Here is a 23,853-nt window from a genome sequence, read left to right as displayed (position 1 = left end):
TTCATGATGATTTATTTAATGACGGGATGGAAAGTTTGTGTTATGCGTTTTTAATTGAGGAGAGATTTACACTTTACATATATTATTATTTGTTCGCAGTTGTTCTTAATTTGTTAAATTAAGTGCCGCTTTGTCTAAAAGAGGCATAAAATATGTAGCACTGTAATTGTCATGTGAGTATTTAGAATTTCCTTATCAATCTTACATCCCGATGAACATTTTAATCATTTCTTATTTATGTCAAGCCCAAGTAAAGAACATTCTGAGCCAGTGACCCTACTGTGTTTAATGGTTATGCCCGATGCCAATTTGATGTTTGATTGTTAGCAATTTAAATAGTAAATTTGAAAGATTTTTTAGGTCTTGAACAACTTACCCGCATGTTTAGACAAATAGACCTCATAAGTGACATCTCACATTTACTAGTAATTTCGAACAGCAAATTGGTGGGATTTGAAGCCAAAAAAAAAGGGACGTGAAGGTAGTAGAAGGCAGGGGAGCTAGTGATTAGCTTAATTCTCGATGAAAACAAAACGTGCAACTTGCCAACTTGCATGACAACATGCATGTATAGTTAATTAATCAACAGATAACAACTCGAAATTTCACATCCAAGAGAGAAGTACACATTTCAATTAGTAATTTATTATTTGTGATCAGTGGGAGTTTGCTCTAGTAGAGCTACATCGATGCCCACTGAAGGAGAATATAAATATGCATACTTTAAAACTATTGAGAGAGAGAGAGAGAGAGAGAGAGAGAGAGAGAGAGAAAATAATCAAACAACGAGGCGCAGGGGTAGATTTTCCTTGCCTCAACAATCAAACTTTCTTTGGAAGTTGATAGGAATAGAGAACTGATAAGACAGCTGAGCACACGAAGGCGAGGAAAAGCATGCTAGCTGATGCATACACCTTTTCGTAAAACGTCCCAAAAAACCAGTTATTTGCTTCAAAGTAATCCTTCATATCTTTTGTAACTCCAAATCCTGCAGCAGCACCTGTGGCTAATAGGTACGATATAACCTATATATATATATAACACAACATTTCGGGTCAGCCTCTATCTTCTCATCTTTTCATTCAAAATTTACACTGATTTCTTTTTTTATCCAAAAGAAAAGAAAATGTTGAAACTATCATCACTTACCTACAAAAGAGAGAGTATATTTTATAATTATTATATATACCTTTTCAGAGTAGAAGTCAACCAGAATGCCTCCATCCCCACTTATTAAGCGATTTCCCGAAATAAGATGACAAGTTGAGAATGCAAGTTGCAAGAGGCTGTATGCGAATCCGATGACAATCGCAGCAAGCATATACCTGCAATTATAAAGAGAAAGAGAGAACAAAAGGGTCTTTGTTAATTATCATAATATTATAATCGTATGGAAAGAGAAAGAGAAAGAGAAAGAAAAAAAAAAACTCCATGAGCATGAGTATTCTGATCACCTGTAGGCATTGATATCGTTGAAGTGTATTCTGATCGTTTGATCAATGCCAACTTCTCCTGTTGTTGCACTGGTGGTGAGGACAATGAGAGATATCAATAGGAGAATAAAAGTAAGGACTCTCAATATGAAAATGGCAACCCGAGAAGCAGCTGGGGATGCCATTGTCGACCAAAATACACTAAAACTGCAATGCCTTATGCTGTGGATTGGCAGAATTGCATGCTCTCAATTTATAACCAAGTGAGAGGCTCGGCCACCATTGACTTGGATCAGCCTCATTACCAAGCAGCATCCCAAGGTCAACAAGCTCCAATTATGTGCTTCCACATGGAGGGTTTACTTTGTTATGGCAGCTAGCTTAACGTACGTGCCGAGATCATTGACTCAAAAACCATTGACCCCGAAATTAGTCTTACGCGAACGTGTCTTAATGATCCTTTTTTTTTTTTTTTTTTTTGAAAACTTGGCTTAATCTTTTGAATTGCCTTGACTTTTGCAATGTCATCCTTAAAGTGTCTAATCTAATAGCACATTTTAATCATCTGGCCTCCGATCCTACTGCTACAATTTTTCGTTAACTGAAACAGCTAACAAGTAGAATGTTTTTTATATGACATTATATACCCATTAAATGTAATTAAACTAAATTTAAACTATAAAATAATTCATTCAATTTCATTCCTACTTGCCTATAATTAGTCTAAGCCATTCGTGCTTAGGGGGCAACGCTTGGTGATATGTAAGTCAAGTCATAATTATTATGAGAGCAACTTGACAAAAAAATATTCTAGTAATTTCTTTGAAAGTTGAAATATATAACACCATTCTTTAATTTTCTTTTTTAAAAAAATAAAAATTAAAAAAATTAAAAAAGAAAAAAGAAAGACAAACACTTATTTTAGTTCTTGAAAGTCCATGAATTTAATTTGATCTCTAATTAACATTAGAGAGTTATAATAAAGTTCTTAAAACATTTAAAAGCTCGTAATAGTCTTTTATCAATTTGACTAATGGAAAAATGATGATGTGTAATTCTAATGAGATAGTAATTGATATGGAAAATGAACTTCCTTTAATCAAACCCTTTACCTATTTTTGATCACTTGCCCTTTCTCTACCTATTGACTGGCTTAAGTATTGGAGATGGTTCGCTGTCATCATCAAATAGTGATCACTCATGCTCTAATTAACCTTCTACCTTTTTTATCACTATATTAACAATAATTAAATTTAAAATTTAAATTATTATCTTTATTTTCTTTATTTTTCATTTCATTATGTGTTTTCTTCAATGAGAAGCTGCGCCACCATTGACTATAGCCTCGTCGGCAACCAGTAGTCAATGAGCCTCTCAAGTGCCCTGTATAAATGGAGGGTTTACTTTGTTATGGCGACTTAATGTAAGTACCGAGTCATTGACCGAAAAATTGTGGGGCACATGTATAACAGAAAAAGGAAAAAAGCATAGAAATTGTATGCATAAAGATATTTAATTTATTTTTTATTTTTTTTTATCAAATATTAGCATCTTTTATCTAAGCCATGTTCACTTATGGTAAAGTACCTAATAATTAAGCCCTAGAATCAAGACAAACCAAAAAAAAAAAAAAATTAAAAGAATATTGCAATGGATACTATGACTTTTACTACAAACCATTTTACAAGCTCATATTACAGTTCATAATTAATAAAGTTAATAAGTAAACAATCTTATAATTTAATTAAGGAAAAATTTCACTTAACTCTAATTAAAGTTCAATTTCCCTCAATTTAGTGTATCCATCTTTCAATTGTTTTCAATGTGATTCATCCGTTAGTACTTTCCATTAACTCCTAATTGAGGGGTGTTAAAATTCTCAAAATACCCCCATTTGTTTTAGGGAAGAAAAAAACAAAAAAAAAAAAAAAAAAAAACTGAAAAGATTAAGGTATTGGTTCGAATTTAATAGTATTTGCAAAAGTACCCATGCCTCAATCTTTGCAAAAAGTTTCAAAAAAAAAAAAGAAGAAAAAAGACGGGCGGATGGTGGACACTGAAAAAAATTAAAAGTTTGATACGATAAATCGAGAGGTTTTGAACTTTAGGGAAACATTGCAAAATGGGTGACAATTCAAAAGAGTAAGTAAAATTTTCCCTTTAATTAGTTAACCGGCGACTTGTGATCAATCATACATTTTAGGCACCCAATATTGAAAAAGAAGCATTTGCTGGTCCTTTATTAACAGCTACACTTTCTTTGGGAGTGCATAGGAAGACAAAATAGACAAGATTGCAGTGCACAAGAATGCGAGGAAGAGAAGGAGAGTTGATGCATATCCAATATTGAAAAATCCGCTCAAGTCAAGTGGTACATCAGCATTTTGAAGTACTTTCTTCAAATCTATGGTAGCGCCAAATCCTGCAGCTGCCCCTGTGGCTAAAATGTATGATACAGCCTGCAAAACCAATTATAAGGTCAAACTCTGCAATTAACATGGAACCCAAAAGGTTATTTTGGACATAATAATTTTTATCACAAATGACAATATATAAATAGGTGTTTTATTTAAATAAAACAGTAAAAATATCATTAAACAACTATCTTTGTTACGAAGTAAAAACTTTTTGAAGAACTTTTCAAAAATAATATCACTTAGGGTCGACAGCCAAACCTAGAAAAATAATTCACCATGGAAGATTAAACATACAATCAGTTTATACTTACAAAACTGTTGAAGTAAAAATCTGATTTATACAAAACAAATGACATGTTTTTCATCTACCACAGTAGCTCCAGAATTGTGGCCAATCTTCTATTCAATCTCCTTTACAACCTGTAACTTTCGGTGGCTTGAAGGTTTCTATTTTAGAATTTGAGTGGTTTAAAGAAACTCTAAAAGAGGTAAGGAATTGAAAGTATATATAAGGGTGAAATAGGTCTCTCTTAGGTCACAAAATAATGGCCTCATGTTCCTCTGAAAATCGTGCATATATATAACAATGCATATATATGCCTTAAGTTTAAAACTTAATTGACAAAAGGATCTAAACGGCTACTTTTTAAATGTTGAATATTTGATACAATTTTTTTTTAAGTTTCAAGGACTAAATTAGAACCCCCCCCCCCCCCCCCCCCCCCCCCCCCAAAAAAAAAAAAAGGACTAAATTAAAACTTCATGCATTTTTTAGAGAATAAAATAAGTATTTAGTTGAAAATATAATTAGGTATTAAGCACAAAATGAGCTTCAAAGTATGGAATATAGATCAAATTCGTGCCAGGATAAGGATAATTTAGATCAACTAAAGTAATGGGATGGTTGTACCTTGTCACCATAAAATTCAATTAGGCGGTATACGTCGCTATCGTTGTTCATCAACATCCGGAAGATTGCAAATGAAATTATTTGCAAGAAGTTATATGCAATGCCAATGACACCAGTACCAACCATGTATCTGCAGTTTATAAAAGTTTAACGTGAATTAAATAGTAAAACAAAGAGAAAATAAAGAAAAAGAAAGATATAGTATTACCAATATTACAACTTACAAGGGTCTCCCTCGACGAAGAGAAAGATATCAGTGGGTAATTATACATGAAACATGTGTGTGTGAATACTAAATAAAATTAAAAATCATTGAAAAATAAACAAATATAAGAAAACGCCTATCAATGAGTAAGAGAGTGGCAATTCATGTTCGCGTGTCAAGATATGGGTATAAAACTATATAGGTCAACCTTAATCCAATTCATTTAATTAAACAGATTAAATCCATCAACCATAACCCTGTAATTTTGTATTGGATTTGTGTTGAGTTTACAAATTATGTAAAAAAAATTCGGCCATTATATGTCACGTGTCGAGTTCAGATCGTATTGATGTATAAGTATAAGATTATATAAGTCAATCCTAACCCGATCAATTTAATTAAACAGTTTAGACTCTTTAACTCTAATCCTTATATTAGATTTGTATGTCAAAAATTGTGAGCCTTACTCTTGAGTAACGAAAGAACTACTTACTTGTAGCTAGAGAAATCCTTATAGCGGATGCGGTAGTTGCCTTTTTTGTTAGAACCGGACGACTTATCCATAATAAGGAGTATGGTTGATGCTATTAGGAAAAGTACAGAAAGCCCCCTCAGGGAAAGAATGACCTTAGAAGGCGAATCCCGAAACGCCATAATCTCCAACTTGTTATAAACCCTAAAACATGTATGCAGCCATATTTATATTCCGAGTAGTGATTTAATGGATACCGGCGTGCATGAACATTGTGCACGCCGGTATTATAATATTATTTTTTTATTGTTTAAATATTATTTTAATAATATTTTATAATATTATAACATAGGCATGCATATTGTTCATGCACGCCAGTGTTATAATATTATTTTATTTTATTTTATTTATTGTTTAAATATTATTTTAATAATATTTATAATATTATAACACCGGCGTGCATACTGTTCATGCACGCCGTTATTATAATATTATTTTATTTTATTTTTTTTTATTGTTTAAATATTATTTTAATAATATTTTATAATATTATAACAACGTTATCCACACCGTTAATGCACGCCGGTTTCAGTAAATCACTATTCTTATATTCCAGTCCAAAGGTTGGACCACAATCAGATCTGGACAGGCCTCTACCGACACATATAGAAAAGGACAATTTTTTTGGTAGACAAAAGCTGGCCCTCTATATTAACGTTAAAAATAATTCATTGTCTTTGCTCGATCGGATGTGATTTTCCAAAGCCCCAACGTGCGCCAGCTTGCATGCTCTCAACTTGAGCCAAAAGTTTCGTGGTCTACAATGCTCTATCAAATGGAAAGAATCCTTCTCCATTTATCGATCTTATCTTGAAGGGTAAATGCATGGCTTTGGTCGGCAAAGTCATGACACTCTGATTGACTTCAAAATCTTGAGTAATGCTAGAAGAAATATTACAGTTTTTTTTTTTTTTTTTTTTTGTCCTTTTAATTGACTTACTTTTTTAAATTGCTATTGAATTTCTTGAATTTGGTTTTTTTATCATTTATCTGGCTAGCCCCTAAAGAAAAATGCTATGCATACCATGCCCAAATTATTCTGCCAAGACTCTTGGAAGGATTTCCACTCATGCCATTGTTTTTAATTGGCATTAGGGAAATTTGAAAAATAAATTTTTCTTTTAAATTGAATATGTTACGTTCTTAGAATAACGTGCATTTTTAACCGAACATTTATGAAATGTATTTTTAAAATTTCATTTGAGAATCATATGCCTTAAGAATATGATGTGATTAGCTTAACAGATAGATGGAATTGAAAATTTTCCTGCAACCCTAAGTCCTAACACTAGTACACTACTGTATTAAGCACAACACCATTAGCTCCAAAAAGAAAAATGCAACGCCGCCATGACAAAAAATGAAGTGAATGGAAATTAATATAAAAATTAACAAACAAATATTATTATCTTTTTCTCTATTAATCAAATATTGAGTAGTGATTTAGTGAATACCGACATGCATGAACAGTGTACACACCGGTGTTATAATCTATATATATATATATATATATATATATTTGCTGTTCAAATATTATTTTAATTATATTTTATAATATTATAACATCGGCGTGCATGAACAGCATACATGCCGGTATTCACTAAATCACTATTTCAAATATTACTTACCTAAACAAATAAGATGATGGCGTACGGACCTTGTCACCATAAAAAATATAGAACGCATCCATGGTAGGTGAGTCATATAGGTTTGAATTAAACTTGTTCATTGAGAGTTAGTTTCCAAACAAAATAAATATGGAGGTAATATGAGCAAAAAGTATTCGAGAATAGTTAGATACTTTTTATGGACTGAGTGTTGATGAATGATCTTACATTGCCTGTAGACAAGATCTTGAGCATGTTTATAAGGAATGAACAACTCTCTTATTGAACCGGTTTTATGAGATTAATTAGACCCACGAATTTCATCATGGTATCAAAGCCTACCACAGGATGAATGAGACTCACACTACTTATCTCATGACAAGAATTAGAAAAAATACTGGCCTGCACGTGAGGGAGGGTGTTGAGAAATGATTATACATTGCCTGTAGACAAGATCTTTGGCATATTTATAAGGAATGCGTAACAATCTCTTATTTAACCGGTTTTATGAGATGAGTTAGGCCCACAAATTTCTTCACCGAGATCGGTTACAACAGCTTATTTGACTCTCATTTTGTGAGTTCTCAAAATGAAATTTACTTATTTAAACACGTGCTTGAATAACTTAAAATTTGTTCAGACATGATAGAGTCCTCTCTCAATTACTTACCTGATTGCATTGCAATCCAGCCAATTGCATGATGAAATCTCAGTCGGTCTTTTTTTTTATTAGCAAATATTAAATACAATTGTCGAAGAATATCCGATCATCAGCTATACATGTTCCTCGATCACCCCAAATTATGTGCTGTTGCCTTGTAGGTTGGGAGTCCAAATTTCCAATTTTTTCTCTATGCATAAATATTCATTAATTAATCAATGCAAGATGTTTATATATATATATATAAATCTTATATATACACACCCAACTCCTAACAAAGAAAGACATAAGTCCACGTGTGCGTGATCTCAATAAAACATAGAGGCAGTAACATTCTTATTACTGCTATTGTGTCTGATTAAATTTTTATTCCTATTTAAAATGCATATGAGAATTAAATATAAATAAATGTCATTTTATCAGGCCGGAACCGACAAAAGAGAAAAATCCATATGCACAGGGGTTAATTGAACAGATGCTGCGGCCCAGGTTAGTTGGGCCCAACAAGTAAAAGAAACCCAAGATTTTTTCAAGTTGCTTTTTTACTCGTTGAGAATTTGCTCCTTGCTTAGCCCATTAGTGGTAGATGGACCTTTTATCTCACAATTCTTAGAAATCGTAATTTTCATGGAAATAATTAAAAAATATCTCATTATCTCGTGAGATTGTGACATGTCATTTTAGAAGCTAATTTAAAAAAATAAAAATTGAAAAATGTGTAGAATTTGTGTATCAATTTTAATGGAGGAAACTAAAAATGAATATCCTTCTCGAACGTCATCACCTCCTCGCCCCTCGGAAGCCAAAAATACATCTTAATTAGTCCCTTAATTGGGATAATTGGGGTGTGATCCTAACAGGTGAACTTTCCTTCAAAATGCATAGGAAGATAGAATTGAAAAGATTGAAGTGCACAAGAATGCAAGGAAGAGGAGGATAGCTGATGCATATCCCATATCTAAAAAAACCAGTGATGTTATATGTTTCTCCCATGTATTTCTTCAAATCTCTGGTGGCGCCTATTGACGTTACTCTTTGTTTATTGCTCCACACGTTACTGCTCCAAGATATTTGTTTTTGTTTATTGCTCCACACGTTACTGCTCCAAGATATTTGTTTTTGACATTATGTTGAGTAGTTAATTGAATTTAATGTTATCTCTTTGTAACAGTTGTTGTAGGATTCAATATCTCTTTGTAACAGTCATTATCTCTTTGTAACTGTACATTTAATTTGCCATTATCTCTTTGTAACAGCCGTAGGATTCAATTCTATTTAAGCTAATGAAAGCCCAATCAGATGTGTATGTGAGGAAATTATTTTCATCCATGTGTCAACTTTAACATGGTATCAAAGCATTAGGCAACGATTTTTTTTAGACATTTTTTTTCCTCAACTATTCGTATTTTTTTTTTTCGTGCTCATTTTACAATGACTGAAGCACAACCTAAAGTAGTTTCTTCCTCTGAGAGCAGTGATTCACAGGGATCAATCAATGATCCTCATTATGTTCATCACTCAGATAGTCCAACCATGGTGCTTGTTACACCTCTTATATCTGGCGATAATTATGGCACATGGATTCGTGCTATCACTATGGCTTTGCGTGCCAAAAACAAATTGGGTTTTGTAGATGGCACCTTGATTAAACCAGATTCACCTACTGATCTTCCTCAATGGGAGAGATGTAATGATCTTGTCTGTTCATGGATTCTCAATTCTGTTTCGAGTGAGATTCGTAGCAGTATTTTATATGCTGAGACTGCGAGGGAGATTTGGTCAGATCTTTCGGAGCGATTCTCTCAATCCAATGCACCACAAATTTATCAGTTGAAGCAGTCAATTTCTTCTCTCAAACAAGAGAACAATATGTCTGTTTCTGCATATTTTACAAAGCTCAAGTCATTATGGAATGAGCTCAATTCTCTTGTAAGTATCCAACCATGCACATGTGGACATGGGAGAACTACTGCAGAAAAATTGCAACAAGATAGGGCGATGGAATTTTTACAAGGCCTTCATGAACGATATGCTGCACTTCGTAGCCAAATACTTCTCATGGAACCTTTTCCTAGCACAACCAAAATTTATTCACTCGTTCGTCAAGAAGAAAAACAACAAGAGATACATTCTTCATTATCCTCAACTCCAGATGCTGCAGCTTTTACCACCAAGCCCACAAATCGTGGTGGCCAACTCAACCGTAAGCCACGCTACCATTGTGATCATTGTGGCCGTGACGGTCACACTAAAGATCGCTGCTTCAAGCTTGTTGGGTATCCTCCAAAGAAGAGCGAGGCTCCTGTTAAAACCACTAAAGCTGAAGATTGTGCCATGGTGTCACCACCACCCATCATCTGGTGATAAATGCAAGTGTTGCTCCATAGGAAAATCAGAGACACGTCCTCCAATCAATCCAGTTTTTCACAAACGTACCAAGCATATAGAAATAGATTGTCATTTCGTTCGGGAAAAGCTACAATCCAAACTTATTGCTCCAAGATACATACCTGCATCTCATCAACTTGCAGATGTATTCACAAAGCCATTGGGTAAAGATGCATTTCATGGTTTAATTTGCAAGTTGGGCGTTATTTCCATACACGATCCAACTTGAGGGGGAGTATTGACGTTACTCTTTGTTTATTGCTCCACATGTTACTGCTCCAAGATATTTGTTTTTGTTTATTGCTCCACACGTTACTGCTCCAAGATATTTGTTTTTGACATTATGTTGAGTAGTTAATTGAATTTAATGTTATCTCTTTGTAACAGTTGTTGTAGGATTCAATATCTCTTTGTAACAGTCATTATCTCTTTGTAACTGTACATTTAATTTGCCATTATCTCTTTGTAACAGCCGTAGGATTCAATTCTATTTAAGCTAATGAAAGCCCAATCAGATGTGTATGTGAGGAAATTATTTTCATCCATGTGTCAACTTTAACAGCGCCAAATCCTGCAGCTGATCCTGTGGCTAAAAGTTATGATACAACCTGCAAAATAAAATAAAATAAAAGCTTTAATTTTAATTTTAATTAAACACGAAATTGAAGGGTTAGAGTTGACGAGTCTGAACCATTTAATTAAAATAACATAATGTGATGGTTGTACGTACCGTGTCACCATAAAATTCAAGTAGGCCAAATAGGTTGCTATTGTTGTTCATCAAGATCCCGAAGATTAAAAATGAAATTATTTGCAAGAGGTTATATCCACCCCCAATGACGCTTGTACCAAACATGTATCTGCAGTTTATAAAACTTTTACGTGAAGTAAATAGTAAAAACAAAAGAGAAATAATTCAAAAAGAAATATTTAGGGTTACTAATATTACAACTTACAAAAAGAAAGTTATCATTGGGTAATTATACATGAAACATGTATGAAAATGCTTGTTCATCGTTATTTAACGTAATATCATAACAAACCTGTAGCTAGTGAAAGTCTTAGGGCCAAAGGGAGCTGTTTGCCGTTAATGTCAGAGGAAGTCTTTTTACTGGTAGTAATTCGGACAATATCAATCTGTACTTATAGACAACCTTTGCTTTGCTTTGCTTGTGTTTTCAAGTTCATTAGGAAACAATTCCATGCTTCGATTTGCTCGGATGTTTTTGCCAAAGCCCCCACGCCACCTTTCTGTAATTCTTTTATTCAGCAAATTCCGTTTTTAATGACCAATTAAGCAGTCTAGTAATTTCTTTGAAAGTTGAAATATATAACACCATTCTTTAATTTTTTTTTTTTTAAAAAAAAAAAAAAAAAAGAAGAAAGAAAAAAGAAAGACAAACACTTATTTTAGTTCTTGAAAGTCCATGAATTTACTTTGGTCTCTAATTAACATTAGAGAGTTATAATAAAGTTCTTAAAACATTTAAAAGCTCGTAATAGTCTTTTATCAATTTGACTAATGGAAAATGATGATGTGTAATTCTAATGAGATAGTAATTGATATGGAAAATGAACTTCCTTTAATCAAACCCTTTACCTATTTTTGATCACTTGCCCTTTCTCTACTGGCCTATTGGCCGGCTTAAGTATTGGAAATGGTTTCGCTGTCATCATCGGATAGTGATCACTGCTCTAACTAACCTTCTGCCTTTTTTTATCACTATATTAACAATAATTAAATTTAAAGTTTAAAATATTTTCTTTATTTTCTTTATTTTTCATTTCATTATGTGTTTTCTTCAGTGAGAAGCTGCGCCACCATTGACTATAGCTTCGTCGGCAACCAGTCAATGAGCCTCTCAAGTGCTCTATATAATGGAGGGTTTACTTTGTTATGGCGGCTTAATGTAAGGACCGAGTCATTGACCGAAAAATTGTGGGGCACATGTATAACAGAAAAAGGAAAAAGCATAGAAATTGTATGCATATAGATATTTAATTAATTTATTTTTTATCAAATATTAGCATCTTTTATCTAAGCCATGCTCACTTATGGTAAAGTACCTAATAAGCCCCAGAATCAGGACAAACAAAAAAAAAATTAAAAGAATATTGCAATGGATACTATGACTTTTACTACAAACCTTTTTACAAACTGATATTACAATTCATAATTAATAAAGTTAATAAGTAAGCAATCTTATAATTTAATTAAGAAAAAACTTCACTTAACCCTAAAGTTCAATTTCTCTAAATTTAGTGCATTCATCTTTCAATTGTTTTTAATGTGACTCATCCGTTAGTATTTTCCGTTAACTTCTAATTGAGGGGTGTTAAAATTCTCAAAATACCCCAATTTGTTTTAGGAAAAAAAAAAGAATTAAAAAAAAAAATTGAAAAGATTACACTACAAAAAACCGGCCATCTTTTGACTCGGTAAACAGTATCCAAGTTTTGCCACGTCAGTAAATGTTGACGTGCCAAAAGTGGCACGTCAACAAATTTTTTTTTGACGTGTTGTATGTGACACGTCAATATTTATTGAGATGGACCACTATGGTCCTTGTAGAATATTAAGAATCTAGTGTACGTGATTGTGTGAGAGTATGAAACGATCAAGTCTACACTAGATGAATATCATAATTTTTAGTAGTTAATATAATATGATTTGAATATATATAAACTCCTATGTGTTAATCTCCTCAACAAGTTAAAATATTACTGGAATCTCCATCAAAATGCTACATGCATTATGTTTATATTTAAAATTGTTGGCTTTAATTTGGTATGGTATGAAATAGTGTTGGTTGAGATAATTATTTAGAGTTATTATGGGCATATAAATGGATATAAATGCATGGCACAAAGCAATACATGCAAATCAATATCATCAAGAACAGTTGTTCAGAAACTTAATTTTGTAACTCTAAATATAAATGGATATAGCCTGGGGGTAAAAGTACCTAGGTTGAGTAGCTTTGTATGTTTGACAATCCTATCTTGAGGGGAGTAATGCACAACGAGCCATAGATTGGGCACGGTTGTACTTGACATGTATGTAGGAATTTGACACTTAACCTTAAGTAAAAAACTACCCCCCCAGGGTTTTACATCTATATGCTTTGAACATTGAATCGGTCAATCAAAAATTTAAAAGTATGTATGTATCTATTTTATTTATCTTATAAGATGGAAGGCCATTGGCAAATTTTTTGAAATAAAATGAATGGGGCTGTAAAAGTATATTGTTATAGCATAATAAGTTATAAAATCATAAATTAAGTTAGAGACAATCTCTTAAGAAAAATGAATTGTATCACGGTACAAATCGATCTGACATTAGTTATAAATTTTCTTTAGCCCCTCTTGCCATGAATAGATGCAATTCAAGTGTGTGCTTCTAAGATCTAAAGAGTCTAATTAACCTTCTAATTATCATATGAAAAGAAAACTTGTTTTGTAATCTATATTAGTTTAACTTAACAGTACATGTAGTTGTGAATAACCAATTCAAGACTTAATTAGTTAAACATTTAAATGGAAGTTAGCCTTGCAATATTTCGTAAAAAATAGATGCGTAGTCTATATAATTAATAAATCTAAGCTAAATATCTGGTCATTAAAACAAAAATGGGGTTTGTGGTTCCTCTTCCATACATATTCTTGCTTGTGCTTTTGTTTCTAACTTTACATGTTAAATCAATCTCATTGAGAAGGAGTACATGTATTGTCCACATATATGGAATTACATAATAGATTATTAAAAAGATGATTTAATAGAGTATAGAAATATTTAGAGAGTACTATATATGGTGTTTTTGAAAATATATTTTTAGATAAAATAGAGAAAGGAAGGGTGTTTTAAATAATTGGAAATTAGTAGTTAATTATATGAAATCACTCTTATAGGATTGCAGCTACCTAACACTCAATTCTAGAGAGGGATGAAGCTTTCACTTTCGCAGGTGTGTTGGAGGTTTTCCTTTTTGTTTATCATCTCTTCTATTGAACCCCCGACATTAAAAAGGCATGGAAGCTCTATAATTGCAATGGAAAAAAGAGAAAGTTCTCATGTCTCACATAATTGCCATGGCAAAAACGAAGCTCATGATCTTCTCATGTCTATAAATTTAACAAAAGCATTGATTGCTTTGTGACCATGCATATAATATATATATTTGTTGACTTAGTTTTTTTTTTTTTTTTTTAAATGAATTTTCTACTAACTTCAACGTTTTATCTAATTTACTGTGGAAGAATCAACAACTGAGTTGGGTGAATATTCGGACATTTTTCTTTCACTTTACATAGTGACGTTGCTCAATGATTGTTTGTATTATCATTTGCAGCTAGTGGATTTCATTTGTTTGGTGAATATTGTTTGGTGATTGTTTGTTTTATCATTTGTAGGTAATGGACATCATGGAGAGGATGCTATCGATGTCAATGATCAGCATTGAACGTCTGGTTGGCCATTCACAATTGTTGTACATAAGTTATTTTTTTAATGTAATTGTATTTGTAGTAGTTTTCTTGATGATAACAGAGATAGTTAAATTAGTGTATATTATGTTATTTGTGGATAGTCTGTGATTTTGTGTTGGTATATATGTCATTTTTTGTGTCTTGAAGCTAGTTTTGGTGGATAGTCTGTGATTGATGTTAATGGATATGACTTATGTTATTTGCATGGATTGATGGAAAAATTGTATATTATTTGCATGGATGGATGGATAAATTGTATATCAGGTTAATTGTAATCCAAAATTCGGGTACAGTCTTGAAAAAATTCAAAAAGTATATAGGGGAGGGAAAAAAAAAATTGAAAATCACCAAATTTTCTGACATGTCGTGTTATGACACGTCAGAAATTCCTGACATGTCATGATCTCTGACACGACAAAATTTTCTAACATGTATATTTCCCACACATCAAAAAATTTTGGACGTGTCAAAAAATGACACGTCAGAAAATTTTCTGACGTGTTTCTTTCTAACACGTCAAAAAACTTTTTGACGTGTCATAAATTGACTCGTCATAAATTTTATCTGACGGGCCATTTTTCACACGTCAGAAAATTCTGATGTGTTAAATCCAACACGTCAGAAATTTTCCATTTATGACACCCATAATTTTAACGCCTGAAACACATAAAAAATGCCCCGTCAGGAAGATTTTCTGATGTGTTAGACCACCTAATACGTCAGGAAACTTGTGTCAGCAAAAAATTGATTTTTTGTAGTGTTAAGGCGTTGGTTCGAATTTAATAGTATTTGCAAAAATACCCTTGCCTCAATCCGCCAAAAGTTTCAAAAAAAAATGGGCGGATGGGGGACATTGAAAAAAATTAAAAGTTTGATATACTAAATCGAGAAGTTTTGAACTTTAGGGAGACATTACAAAATGAGTAACAATTCAAGAGAGCAAGTGAAGTTTCCCCTTTAATTAGTTAACCGCTGACTTGTGATCAATGGCATCCAATATTGAAAAAGAAGCATTTGTTGGTCCTTAACAGCTAAACTTTCTTTGGAAGTGCATAGGAAGACAAAATAGACAAGATTGCAGTGCACAAGAATGCGAGGAAGAGAAGGAGAACTGATGCATATCCAATATTGAAAAATCCGCTCATGCCAACTGGTACTTGATCAGCATTGTGAAATTTGGCTTTCTTCAATTCTATGGTAGCGCCAAATCCTGCAGCTGCCCCTGTGGCTAAAATATATGATACAGCCTGCAAAACAAATTATAAGGTCAAACTCTGCAATTAACATGGAACCAAAAGGTTATTTTGGACATAATAATTTTGATCACAAATGACAATATATAAATAGGTGTTTTTCAATAATCTCAATCAATAAAAATATGGCAACCGCACACAACATCACCAAAATTAAATAAAACAGTAAAAAGATCAAACAACTATCTTTGTTACGAAGTAAAAACCTTTTGAAGAATTTTTCAAAAATAATATCACTTAGGGACAGTCAAACCTAGAAAACCAATTCACTATAGAAGATTAAACATACAATCAGTTTATACTTAAAAAACATTTGCAATAAAAAATCTAACGTATACAAAACAAACGACATGTTTTTCTTCTACCGTAGTAGCTCCAGAATTGTGGCAATCTTCTATTCAATCTCCTTTACAACTTGTAACTTCCGTGGCTTGAAGGGTTGTTTTTTTCAGAATTTGTGTGGTTTAAAGAAACTCTAAGAGAGGTAAGGAATTGAAAGAATAAGGGTGAAATAGGTCTCTCTTAGGTCACAACATTATGGCCTCATGTTCCTCTGAAATCGTGCATATATAACAATGCATATATAAGCCTTGGAAAAACTTAATTGACAAAAGGATCTAAACGGCTACTTTTTAAATGTTGAATATTTAATACAATTTTTTAAGCTTCAAGGACTAAATTAGAACCCTAAAAAAAAAAAAAAAAAAAAAAAGGACTAAATTAGAACTTCATGCATTTTTTAGAGAATAAAATTAGTATTTAGTTGAAAATATAAATAGGTATTAAGCACAAAATGAGCTTCAAAGTATTGAATATAGATCAAATTAGTGCCAGGATAAGGATAATTTAGATCAACTAAAGCAATGGGGTGGTTGTACCTTATCACCATAAAATTCAATTAGGCGGTATACGTCGCTATCGTTGTTCATCAACATCCGGAAGATTGCAAATGAAATTATTTGCAAGAAGTTATATGCAATGCCAATGACACCAGTACCAACCATGTATCTGCAGTTTATAAAAGTTTAACGTGAATTAAATAGTAAAACAAAGAGAAAATAATAGAAAAAGAAAGATATAGTATTACCAATATTACAACTTACAAGGGCCTCCCTCGACGAAGAGAAAGATATCAGTGGGTAATTATACATGAAACATGTGTGTGAATACTAAATAAAATTAAAATTTTCGCATTGAAAATAAACAAGTATAAGAAAACGCATATTCATGAGTAAGAGGGTAACATTTCGTTTTTGTATGTCGAGTTCGGGTCGTGTCAAGATATGGGTATAAGACTATATATATATATATAGGTCAACCTTAACCAGAGTTATGTAATTAAACGGATCAAACTCATCAACCATAACCCTATAATTTTGTATTGGGTTCGTGTTGAGTTTCCAAATTATGTAAAAAAAAATTCAGCCATTATGTCACGTGTCGAGTTCAGATTATATCAACGCATAAGTATAAAATTATACAAGTCAATCCTAACCCGATCAATTTAATTGAACGGATTAGACTCTTTAATGCTAATCCTTATATTAGATTCGTAAATCAAAAATTGTGAGCCTTACTCTTGAGTAAAGAAAGAACTACTTACTTGTAGCTAGAGAAATCCTTATAGCGGAAGTTGCCTTTATCGTCCGTAATAATGAGTATGGTTGATGCTATTAGGAAAAGTACAGAAAGCCCCCTCAGGAAAAGCGTGACCTTAGAAGAAGAAACCCAAAACGCCATCTTCTTCAACTTGTTATAAACTCTAAAACATGTATGCTGCCATATTTATATTACAGTCGAGAGGTTGGGACGACAATCAATCTGGACAGGCCTCTACAGAAACATATAGAAAAGGACAACTTTTTTCTTAGACAAAAGCTGGCCCTCCGTCTACTTCTACCTCTATGGAATTAGGATCTTTTTCTCGTGGATAATATCCGATTAATTATATTGTACGGATATTTTTGTTTCTTTCAAAAAATAAGAAGACAAAAATATTTATAATATACAATTAACTGAATTCTCTCCCGTTATATATATATATAAAGAACAAAAAGTAATCAATTTGAAGAAAAATAATGTATAAATTAGAATATATATATATATATATATATATATAAGGAACAAATAATAATAATTTTAAATTTAATAGTAATCTTAAAAGTCACAAGAATTATAATTCTCTTTATAGCATTACTTTCTCTTTCAATAGCATCAATATCTTGCGAAAACATAAAAGATTATCGTTGTGGAAATTGGTCGGACAGAAACAAAAGGATTCCAATTGACCGAAAATGAATGAACAAAAGCGAGTCTTCCAGTGCCCCATCATTTGGTCCTACGGCTCCCCATCTCCCACAAAGATGTGGACGTTTAAGGCAAATAATGCAATGTTTGGGTCAAGTTAATGAATGAACAAAAGCGAGTCTTCCAGTGCCCCATCATTTGGTCCTACGGCTCCCCATCTTCCACAAAGATGTGGAAGTTTAAGGCAAATAATGCAATGTTTGGGTCAAGTTCATTAATAAAGTTTAAGGAAATTTGTGAATTGTAGACGTCAAAATTTGTATATTTGTGAAAGAACCCATTCACTTGTCTGATCCATTTTGCACTTTTGGTTGTCGAGTCCAAAGTCCAAACCCATTTTGGTTTGCATTTCTCCCTCAGAGAAATAATCAATTTTAATAAAAATAATATATAAATTTGAAAAAAATATGAGGGACACAAACGAAAACAAAAAGTAAGAGAAGATAAAAAGAAAAATAAAGAGAGAAAGAGAAAGTTTGGGAATCTTTTGTTTTCTTCATTAAGACAATTAAATATATTATAAATAAAATTCATATGTTTTAATTGTCTCACAATATTGATATATAAAGAGAGAGAATTTTGGAACCTTTTGTTTTCTTCATTAAAATAATTAAATGCATTACAAATAAAACCCCTAGGTTTTAAATGCTTAAAACTTGTTCATTCTTTAAAACACCAAGTGTTGCAATTCTAGGCACTCTTTAAAACATGGGTTCAGGACACGTATTGTAATTCTAAGCACTCTCTACGTCAAAACTCGGCTTTTATATATCAATTAAAGAGATATATATTGTTACTCTCTACGTCTACGTCAATCCCGATCCAACTTTTTCACCAAATTCTCCTCCTTGAGAGTAACTATTTCCCTGATTCTAAGAGGTGATTGTGTTAGAAAATATAGTTTTTTAAGTTAGCAATAGTTTTTTTTAGAAAGAAAAGAAATTTCACTTTTAAACTTTTATAGAAATATTATAAAAGTCTAAAAATCCATCTTCCTTCCGTATTTATCCCCCAACTGCCACCCAAACCATATGAAGAAATAAATACAGGTCACTTTCATTTACTGGGAAGGGGAGACAACCAACTACATCGACAAATTAAGTTGCTCAGCAGTCACCACCAATATTCATTACAAAAATAAATGAAAAGCTGTCAAATGGTCCTCCCTAATACCAATTGTCCTTCACTGCCAACCCCATTAAATTCTATCTCAATAATCTCTATCTGTGATTATCAATCTACAGCTCTAACATGAAGGGTGTTTTTGCTCTCATCAAAAAGTTTCAGATCTATGAATCCTTGTTTAGTTTGAGGGAATTCACAAAATTTAACTGCCTCAAACTTATAAGTTAAATATATTGTTGCTAGCAATGGAACGTGGAAATTTAGAATTTATTGTTTAAATTATTTTGAGATTGAGAATTAAATTAACAATCAACTTGTATTGAGAAGGTTTGAATTGGGTTTAATTTGTTTTTTATTTTGGTTAAAATTATATATATATATATATATATATATATATATATATATATGTGACAATTAAATATATTACAAATAAAACTCGTACGTTTTAATATAAAATTTACAAAAGAGAAATAATCAATTTGAATAAAAATAATATATAAATTTGAAAAAAATATAAGGGACACAAACGAAAACAGAAAGTAAGAGAAAATAAAAAGAAAAATAGAGAGAGAAAAAGAAAATTTGGGAACCTTTTGTTTCTTTCATTAAGACAATTAAATATATTACAAATAAAATTCCTATGTTTTAATTGTCTCACAATATTGATATATAAAGATAGAGAATTTCGGAACCTTTTGTTTTCTTCATTAAAATAATTAAATGCATTTCAGAAACAAAAGGATTCCAATTGACCGAAAATGAATGAACAAAAGCGAGTCTTCCAGTGCCCCCATCATTTGGTCCTACGGCTCCCCATCTTCCACAAAGATGTGGAAGTTTAAGGCAAATAATGCAATGTTTGGGTCAAGTTCATTAATAAAGTTTTAAAGCTACGAACGAGAATCTCGTTTCTGCATGTGGTCCCCGCCGTAAGGGGAGGGGCGGGGGCCAATTTCCCATCCTGACCCAGTGACCCTTAACAAACATTTTACTTTATTGAAAAAACTTCACTTCAATAGCAATTTTTCCTTAATTAATTCCTTTTGACCTTTTGTTTTATTAACACACATTTATCTCCTACAATTAAAAAAAAAAAAAAAAAACTAGGAATTTTATTTAGAATGCATTTAATTAATGTCTTAGTAAAGAAAACAAAAGATTCCAAAATTCTCTCTCTTTATTTTTCTTTTTTCTTCTCCTGCTTTCTATTTATATTTCCATGTTATTTTGTCAATTTTACACTCAATGTAGGAAAAAAAAAAAAGAAAAAAAAAAAGAGAGATTTTCCAATTGTTGTTTTTGATGGGGGCACTGGAATACTAATATATTCGTTAGAATAGTTCTTTTCAATTATATTAGTATATTCATTTTTTTCATTTTTTTAATCTTTATCCTGTATTTATGTTCTACCATTTTTCGTTTTTGTTCCTTTTATATATATATATATATATATATTCTAATTTATACATTATTTTTCTTCAAATTGATTACTTTTTTTTTTTTTTTCTTTTTTGTAAATTTTAGATTGAATTTAAGAAATGATAGTGAGAGATGGTTCTCTATCGTTATTTTTAAGGGTTAAATACTTAAAAACTCCCTAGGGTTTAGGCACTTAATTTTTTCCTCCCTAAGGTTTGATTTGTATCGCAGGAAGTACCTGTGGTTTTTATAAAGACGGATATGGTACTTCCGTTAAAATTTCGTCCAAAACTTAACGGAATGCCACATCAGCACCAATCACATTGCGACACGTGTTATATAATTAAATTTTTTTTACTTTTAAAAAAAGAATTAAAAATACTAAAAATTATTTTTTTTTTTTCAAAAAATTAAAAATTAAAAATTTTGGGGTGGCTTTGGCCATGGGGGTGGCCGGGATGGGGGAGAGAGAGAGAGTGAGAGAGCGAGGTACTGGGTTCATCTTTTCTGGGAAGCCCTTTTCTTCTACATTCTTTTACAGTGTTATTGTTAATCATGGGGATCTGGGTTCTAAGATTTGAGCCTTAAAGTTTCGATCTTTCTTGGGTTTCCTTACAATTTTGTGTTTTTCTTGGAATTGTGTTTCTATATTGGGATTTTTACCTGGGAAATGGTCCACTGAAAGCCGTAATTTTTGTGGTTGGATTCTCATTGTTCTTCACATTTCTTTGGTGTTGGACTTATGGATCCTTTGAATTGCTGGGTTTCTTTGATCTGAATTGCTTTCATGCATCTTTTCATATGGAAAAACATTTCCCAATGCGCCGCTCAGATTCTGGACAAGAAGAGCAGCATACCAAGAAAAGCTGGGTCTGATTCAGCTCTTGAAACCAAGAAAAGACTGGAATTTGCCACAGTCGCCGTGGTTCTGTGTGTCATCCCCAAAATTTTTAATTTTTTTAATTCTTTTTTTTTTTAAATATTAATTATAGGACACGTGTCGGAATGTGATTGGTGCTGACATGGCGTTCCGTTAAGTTTTGGATGAAATTTTAATAGAGGTACTATTTTCGTCTTTATGAAAACCACATGTACCTCCTGTGATACAAATCAAACTATAAGGAGAAAAAAATAAAGTGTCCAAACCCTAAGAGGTTTTTAAGTATTTAACCCTATTTTTAATTGAGGATTTTTTAGTTTGCGTTGTTGTTCATTGAGTAATTCATTTTTTTGTTTACATGCTTAATTAATGGATAACATTAGTTTTCAAGGTTTCATTCGAATCGGGAAAAGTATACTGTAGAAAAGACAATACTTCACATATATAACATAAAAGGAACTAATTAATGGATGACATTGGTTTGTTAATTTCAATGGATGACATTGAAATCGGGAAAATTAAGTTTTGAACTTTAAGTCCAAAACTTAATGGAACACAACGTAAATAACAATCAAATGTTATCCCGTGTTATATAATTATTTTTTTAAAAAAAAAATTAAAAAATTATATATATATATATATATTTTTTTAAAAAAATAAATAAATTTTGGGGTGGCCTGGCCACCGGTTTGGGGATGGCACAGCCGGATGTTTGTCTCTGAGATTCCATACCTTTTTTCTTCTTATTTTTCCTGGATATCTAAATGAGAGGCAGTGAATTTCTGCTATAAGCGGTAGGTCTAACCTTAAATCATTTCCAGGCTGTAGGGCAACTGACATGTGGCTGTAGCGAAAAATTACAACACCATGATGCTTTTTAGATTGCGACGAATGCTAAGGGGTTGTTTGTTAAACCCCTTCCCATCCCCTCACATTACCCACATTCCACCACACTATTTACTTCATTTTTGTTCAAAAAAAATATTCTTACTTTTATATCAAATCATTCATTTTTTATTACTATTCAAATAAAAAAATCACTACAAAACAAAATTTTTTACTTTCCAATACCACTTTTTCATTTTCCCATATCAATAATTTTTTATTTTTTTTATTCATGAACAGTGCGGTGTGGTGGGGTGTTGTTTAACAAACACCAATGTCCAAAAGAGTGTGACCCCCCTCACATGTGTTTCTGCTGTCCCTTTCTAGTTCATCCTCATCATGCAGCCGTCACCCGTAACGATGGAACCTTTATTCTCGTGTAATTCGGGCCACTTAGGTAGTGTTTGCCAAGAGGCGAGGGCGAGGGCCGGCACTGTAGTACCTTTTTAAGAATATGTGTTTGATTAATTTTAGTAAAAATATTTTGTGGTGAAAAATAAAATATATATATATATATATATATATATATATATTTTATATAGAAAAATGTAAAAAGTTTATTTTGTAGTAATTTTTTTATTTAAATAATAATAAAAAAATAAGTAATATGATATAAAAAGTAGAAATGTTGAAATTAATTTTAAGCTGAAAGTATTTTTTTTTTTTAATTGAAGAAGAGGCCTGATACAATACCGGTTCGAGCCAATGGCAATGGGTTTTTCATCGTAAGATAATATTAAAATTAAAATTAAAATGTGCGATAGAGAATAACAACAACATGCAATAAAATCCCGCAATAAGAGGTATGGATAAAAAAGTCGGTGTTCCACTAAGAGCATTCACAATGGAGAGACAAATTTTAATTCAAAATAATTTCTCAAAACTCACTTTTATCTAGTTTAGCTAATGAATTTTGAAATGCATCTACATTCGATTAGCTATATTTTTATCTATATTATTTAAATATTATTAAAAGTGAGAAAATTTTGAAAAAAAGAGAACATGTGAGAAAAAAAATAAAAAATAAAATTGAAAAAATGAGAAAACATGTAAAAAATAATAAAAAATAAAATGATTATCTTAAAAAGTACTGCTACTACGTTGTGCCCTTTTTTGGTTGTGCGGTGGACGCCTGAAAATAGACCACAGATGACTTGTACAAGTCTTCGGCGGAACTCAAAATTTCTTAAGGAATAGTCTCAGATTCTAAAGTCTTTGGGACAACGCGCTATCACTTTATTTTGTAGCATACGTCCTTTTTTTGGCATGTTTTTCTTTGGTGGAAGACTGAAGAGTCTTACAATCTCTATTATCTTTTTGAGGATACTACTAGTACATGCACG

The 23,853-nt window shown here is 31.9% G+C and overlaps 4 protein-coding genes across 4 annotated transcripts; 1 reads left to right on the top strand and 3 right to left on the bottom strand.

Moving 5' to 3' along the window:
- Positions 1 to 623: 623 nt before the first annotated feature.
- LOC132188650 (CASP-like protein 4D1) lies at positions 624 to 1,650 on the bottom strand. The gene is made up of 3 exons (XM_059603168.2): positions 1,455 to 1,650; positions 1,190 to 1,325; positions 624 to 1,025 (listed from the first exon to the last, which is right to left on the bottom strand). The coding sequence occupies exons 1-3, from the start codon at positions 1,616 to 1,618 to the stop codon at positions 822 to 824; spliced, it is 504 nt and encodes a 167-aa protein (XP_059459151.1). The 5' UTR covers positions 1,619 to 1,650; the 3' UTR covers positions 624 to 821.
- A 2,032-nt stretch (positions 1,651 to 3,682) lies between these two features.
- LOC132188093 (CASP-like protein 4D1) lies at positions 3,683 to 5,619 on the bottom strand. The gene is made up of 3 exons (XM_059602504.2): positions 5,459 to 5,619; positions 4,761 to 4,890; positions 3,683 to 3,892 (listed from the first exon to the last, which is right to left on the bottom strand). Exons 1-3 carry the CDS (start codon positions 5,617 to 5,619, stop codon positions 3,683 to 3,685), a joined length of 501 nt encoding a protein of 166 aa, XP_059458487.2.
- A 3,577-nt stretch (positions 5,620 to 9,196) lies between these two features.
- LOC148585136 (uncharacterized) lies at positions 9,197 to 10,129 on the top strand. Its single transcript, XM_088517709.1, has one exon. It carries the CDS (start codon positions 9,197 to 9,199, stop codon positions 10,127 to 10,129), a length of 933 nt encoding a protein of 310 aa, XP_088373835.1.
- A 5,446-nt stretch (positions 10,130 to 15,575) lies between these two features.
- On the bottom strand, positions 15,576 to 17,742 carry LOC132188236 (CASP-like protein 4D1). Its single transcript, XM_059602649.2, has 3 exons — positions 17,498 to 17,742; positions 16,773 to 16,902; positions 15,576 to 15,888 (listed from the first exon to the last, which is right to left on the bottom strand). The coding sequence occupies exons 1-3, from the start codon at positions 17,632 to 17,634 to the stop codon at positions 15,673 to 15,675; spliced, it is 483 nt and encodes a 160-aa protein (XP_059458632.2). The 5' UTR covers positions 17,635 to 17,742; the 3' UTR covers positions 15,576 to 15,672.
- Positions 17,743 to 23,853: the final 6,111 nt, after the last annotated feature.

The sequence above is a fragment of the Corylus avellana genome, chromosome 6 (genome assembly GCF_965113065.1).
Source record: "Corylus avellana chromosome 6, dhCorAvel1.hap1.2, whole genome shotgun sequence".
In the NCBI taxonomy this organism is placed as follows: domain Eukaryota; kingdom Viridiplantae; phylum Streptophyta; class Magnoliopsida; order Fagales; family Betulaceae; genus Corylus; species Corylus avellana.
Note: the sequence above shows the minus strand (reverse complement) of the source record. Positions and strands in the feature narration are given on the sequence as shown.

Excerpts from the sequence above, each read along its gene's own strand:
- LOC132188650 (XM_059603168.2), bottom strand. The coding sequence starts at position 1,618 with ATGGCATCCCCAGCTGCTTCTCGGGTTGCCATTTTCATATTGAGAGTC. Across the intron at positions 1,326-1,454 it reads AACGATATCAATGCCTACAG|GTATATGCTTGCTGCGATTG; the intron begins GTGATCAGAATA and ends TTATAATTGCAG. Across the intron at positions 1,026-1,189 it reads TTGACTTCTACTCTGAAAAG|GTTATATCGTACCTATTAGC; the intron begins GTATATATAATA and ends ATATATATATAG.
- LOC148585136 (XM_088517709.1), top strand. The coding sequence starts at position 9,197 with ATGACTGAAGCACAACCTAAAGTAGTTTCTTCCTCTGAGAGCAGTGAT.
- LOC132188093 (XM_059602504.2), bottom strand. The coding sequence starts at position 5,619 with ATGGCGTTTCGGGATTCGCCTTCTAAGGTCATTCTTTCCCTGAGGGGG. Across the intron at positions 4,891-5,458 it reads AAGGATTTCTCTAGCTACAA|ATACATGGTTGGTACTGGTG; the intron begins GTAAGTAGTTCT and ends TATAAACTGCAG. Across the intron at positions 3,893-4,760 it reads TTGAATTTTATGGTGACAAG|GCTGTATCATACATTTTAGC; the intron begins GTACAACCATCC and ends TTGGTTTTGCAG.
- LOC132188236 (XM_059602649.2), bottom strand. The coding sequence starts at position 17,634 with ATGGCGTTTTGGGTTTCTTCTTCTAAGGTCACGCTTTTCCTGAGGGGG. Across the intron at positions 16,903-17,497 it reads AAGGATTTCTCTAGCTACAA|ATACATGGTTGGTACTGGTG; the intron begins GTAAGTAGTTCT and ends TATAAACTGCAG. Across the intron at positions 15,889-16,772 it reads TTGAATTTTATGGTGATAAG|GCTGTATCATATATTTTAGC; the intron begins GTACAACCACCC and ends TTTGTTTTGCAG.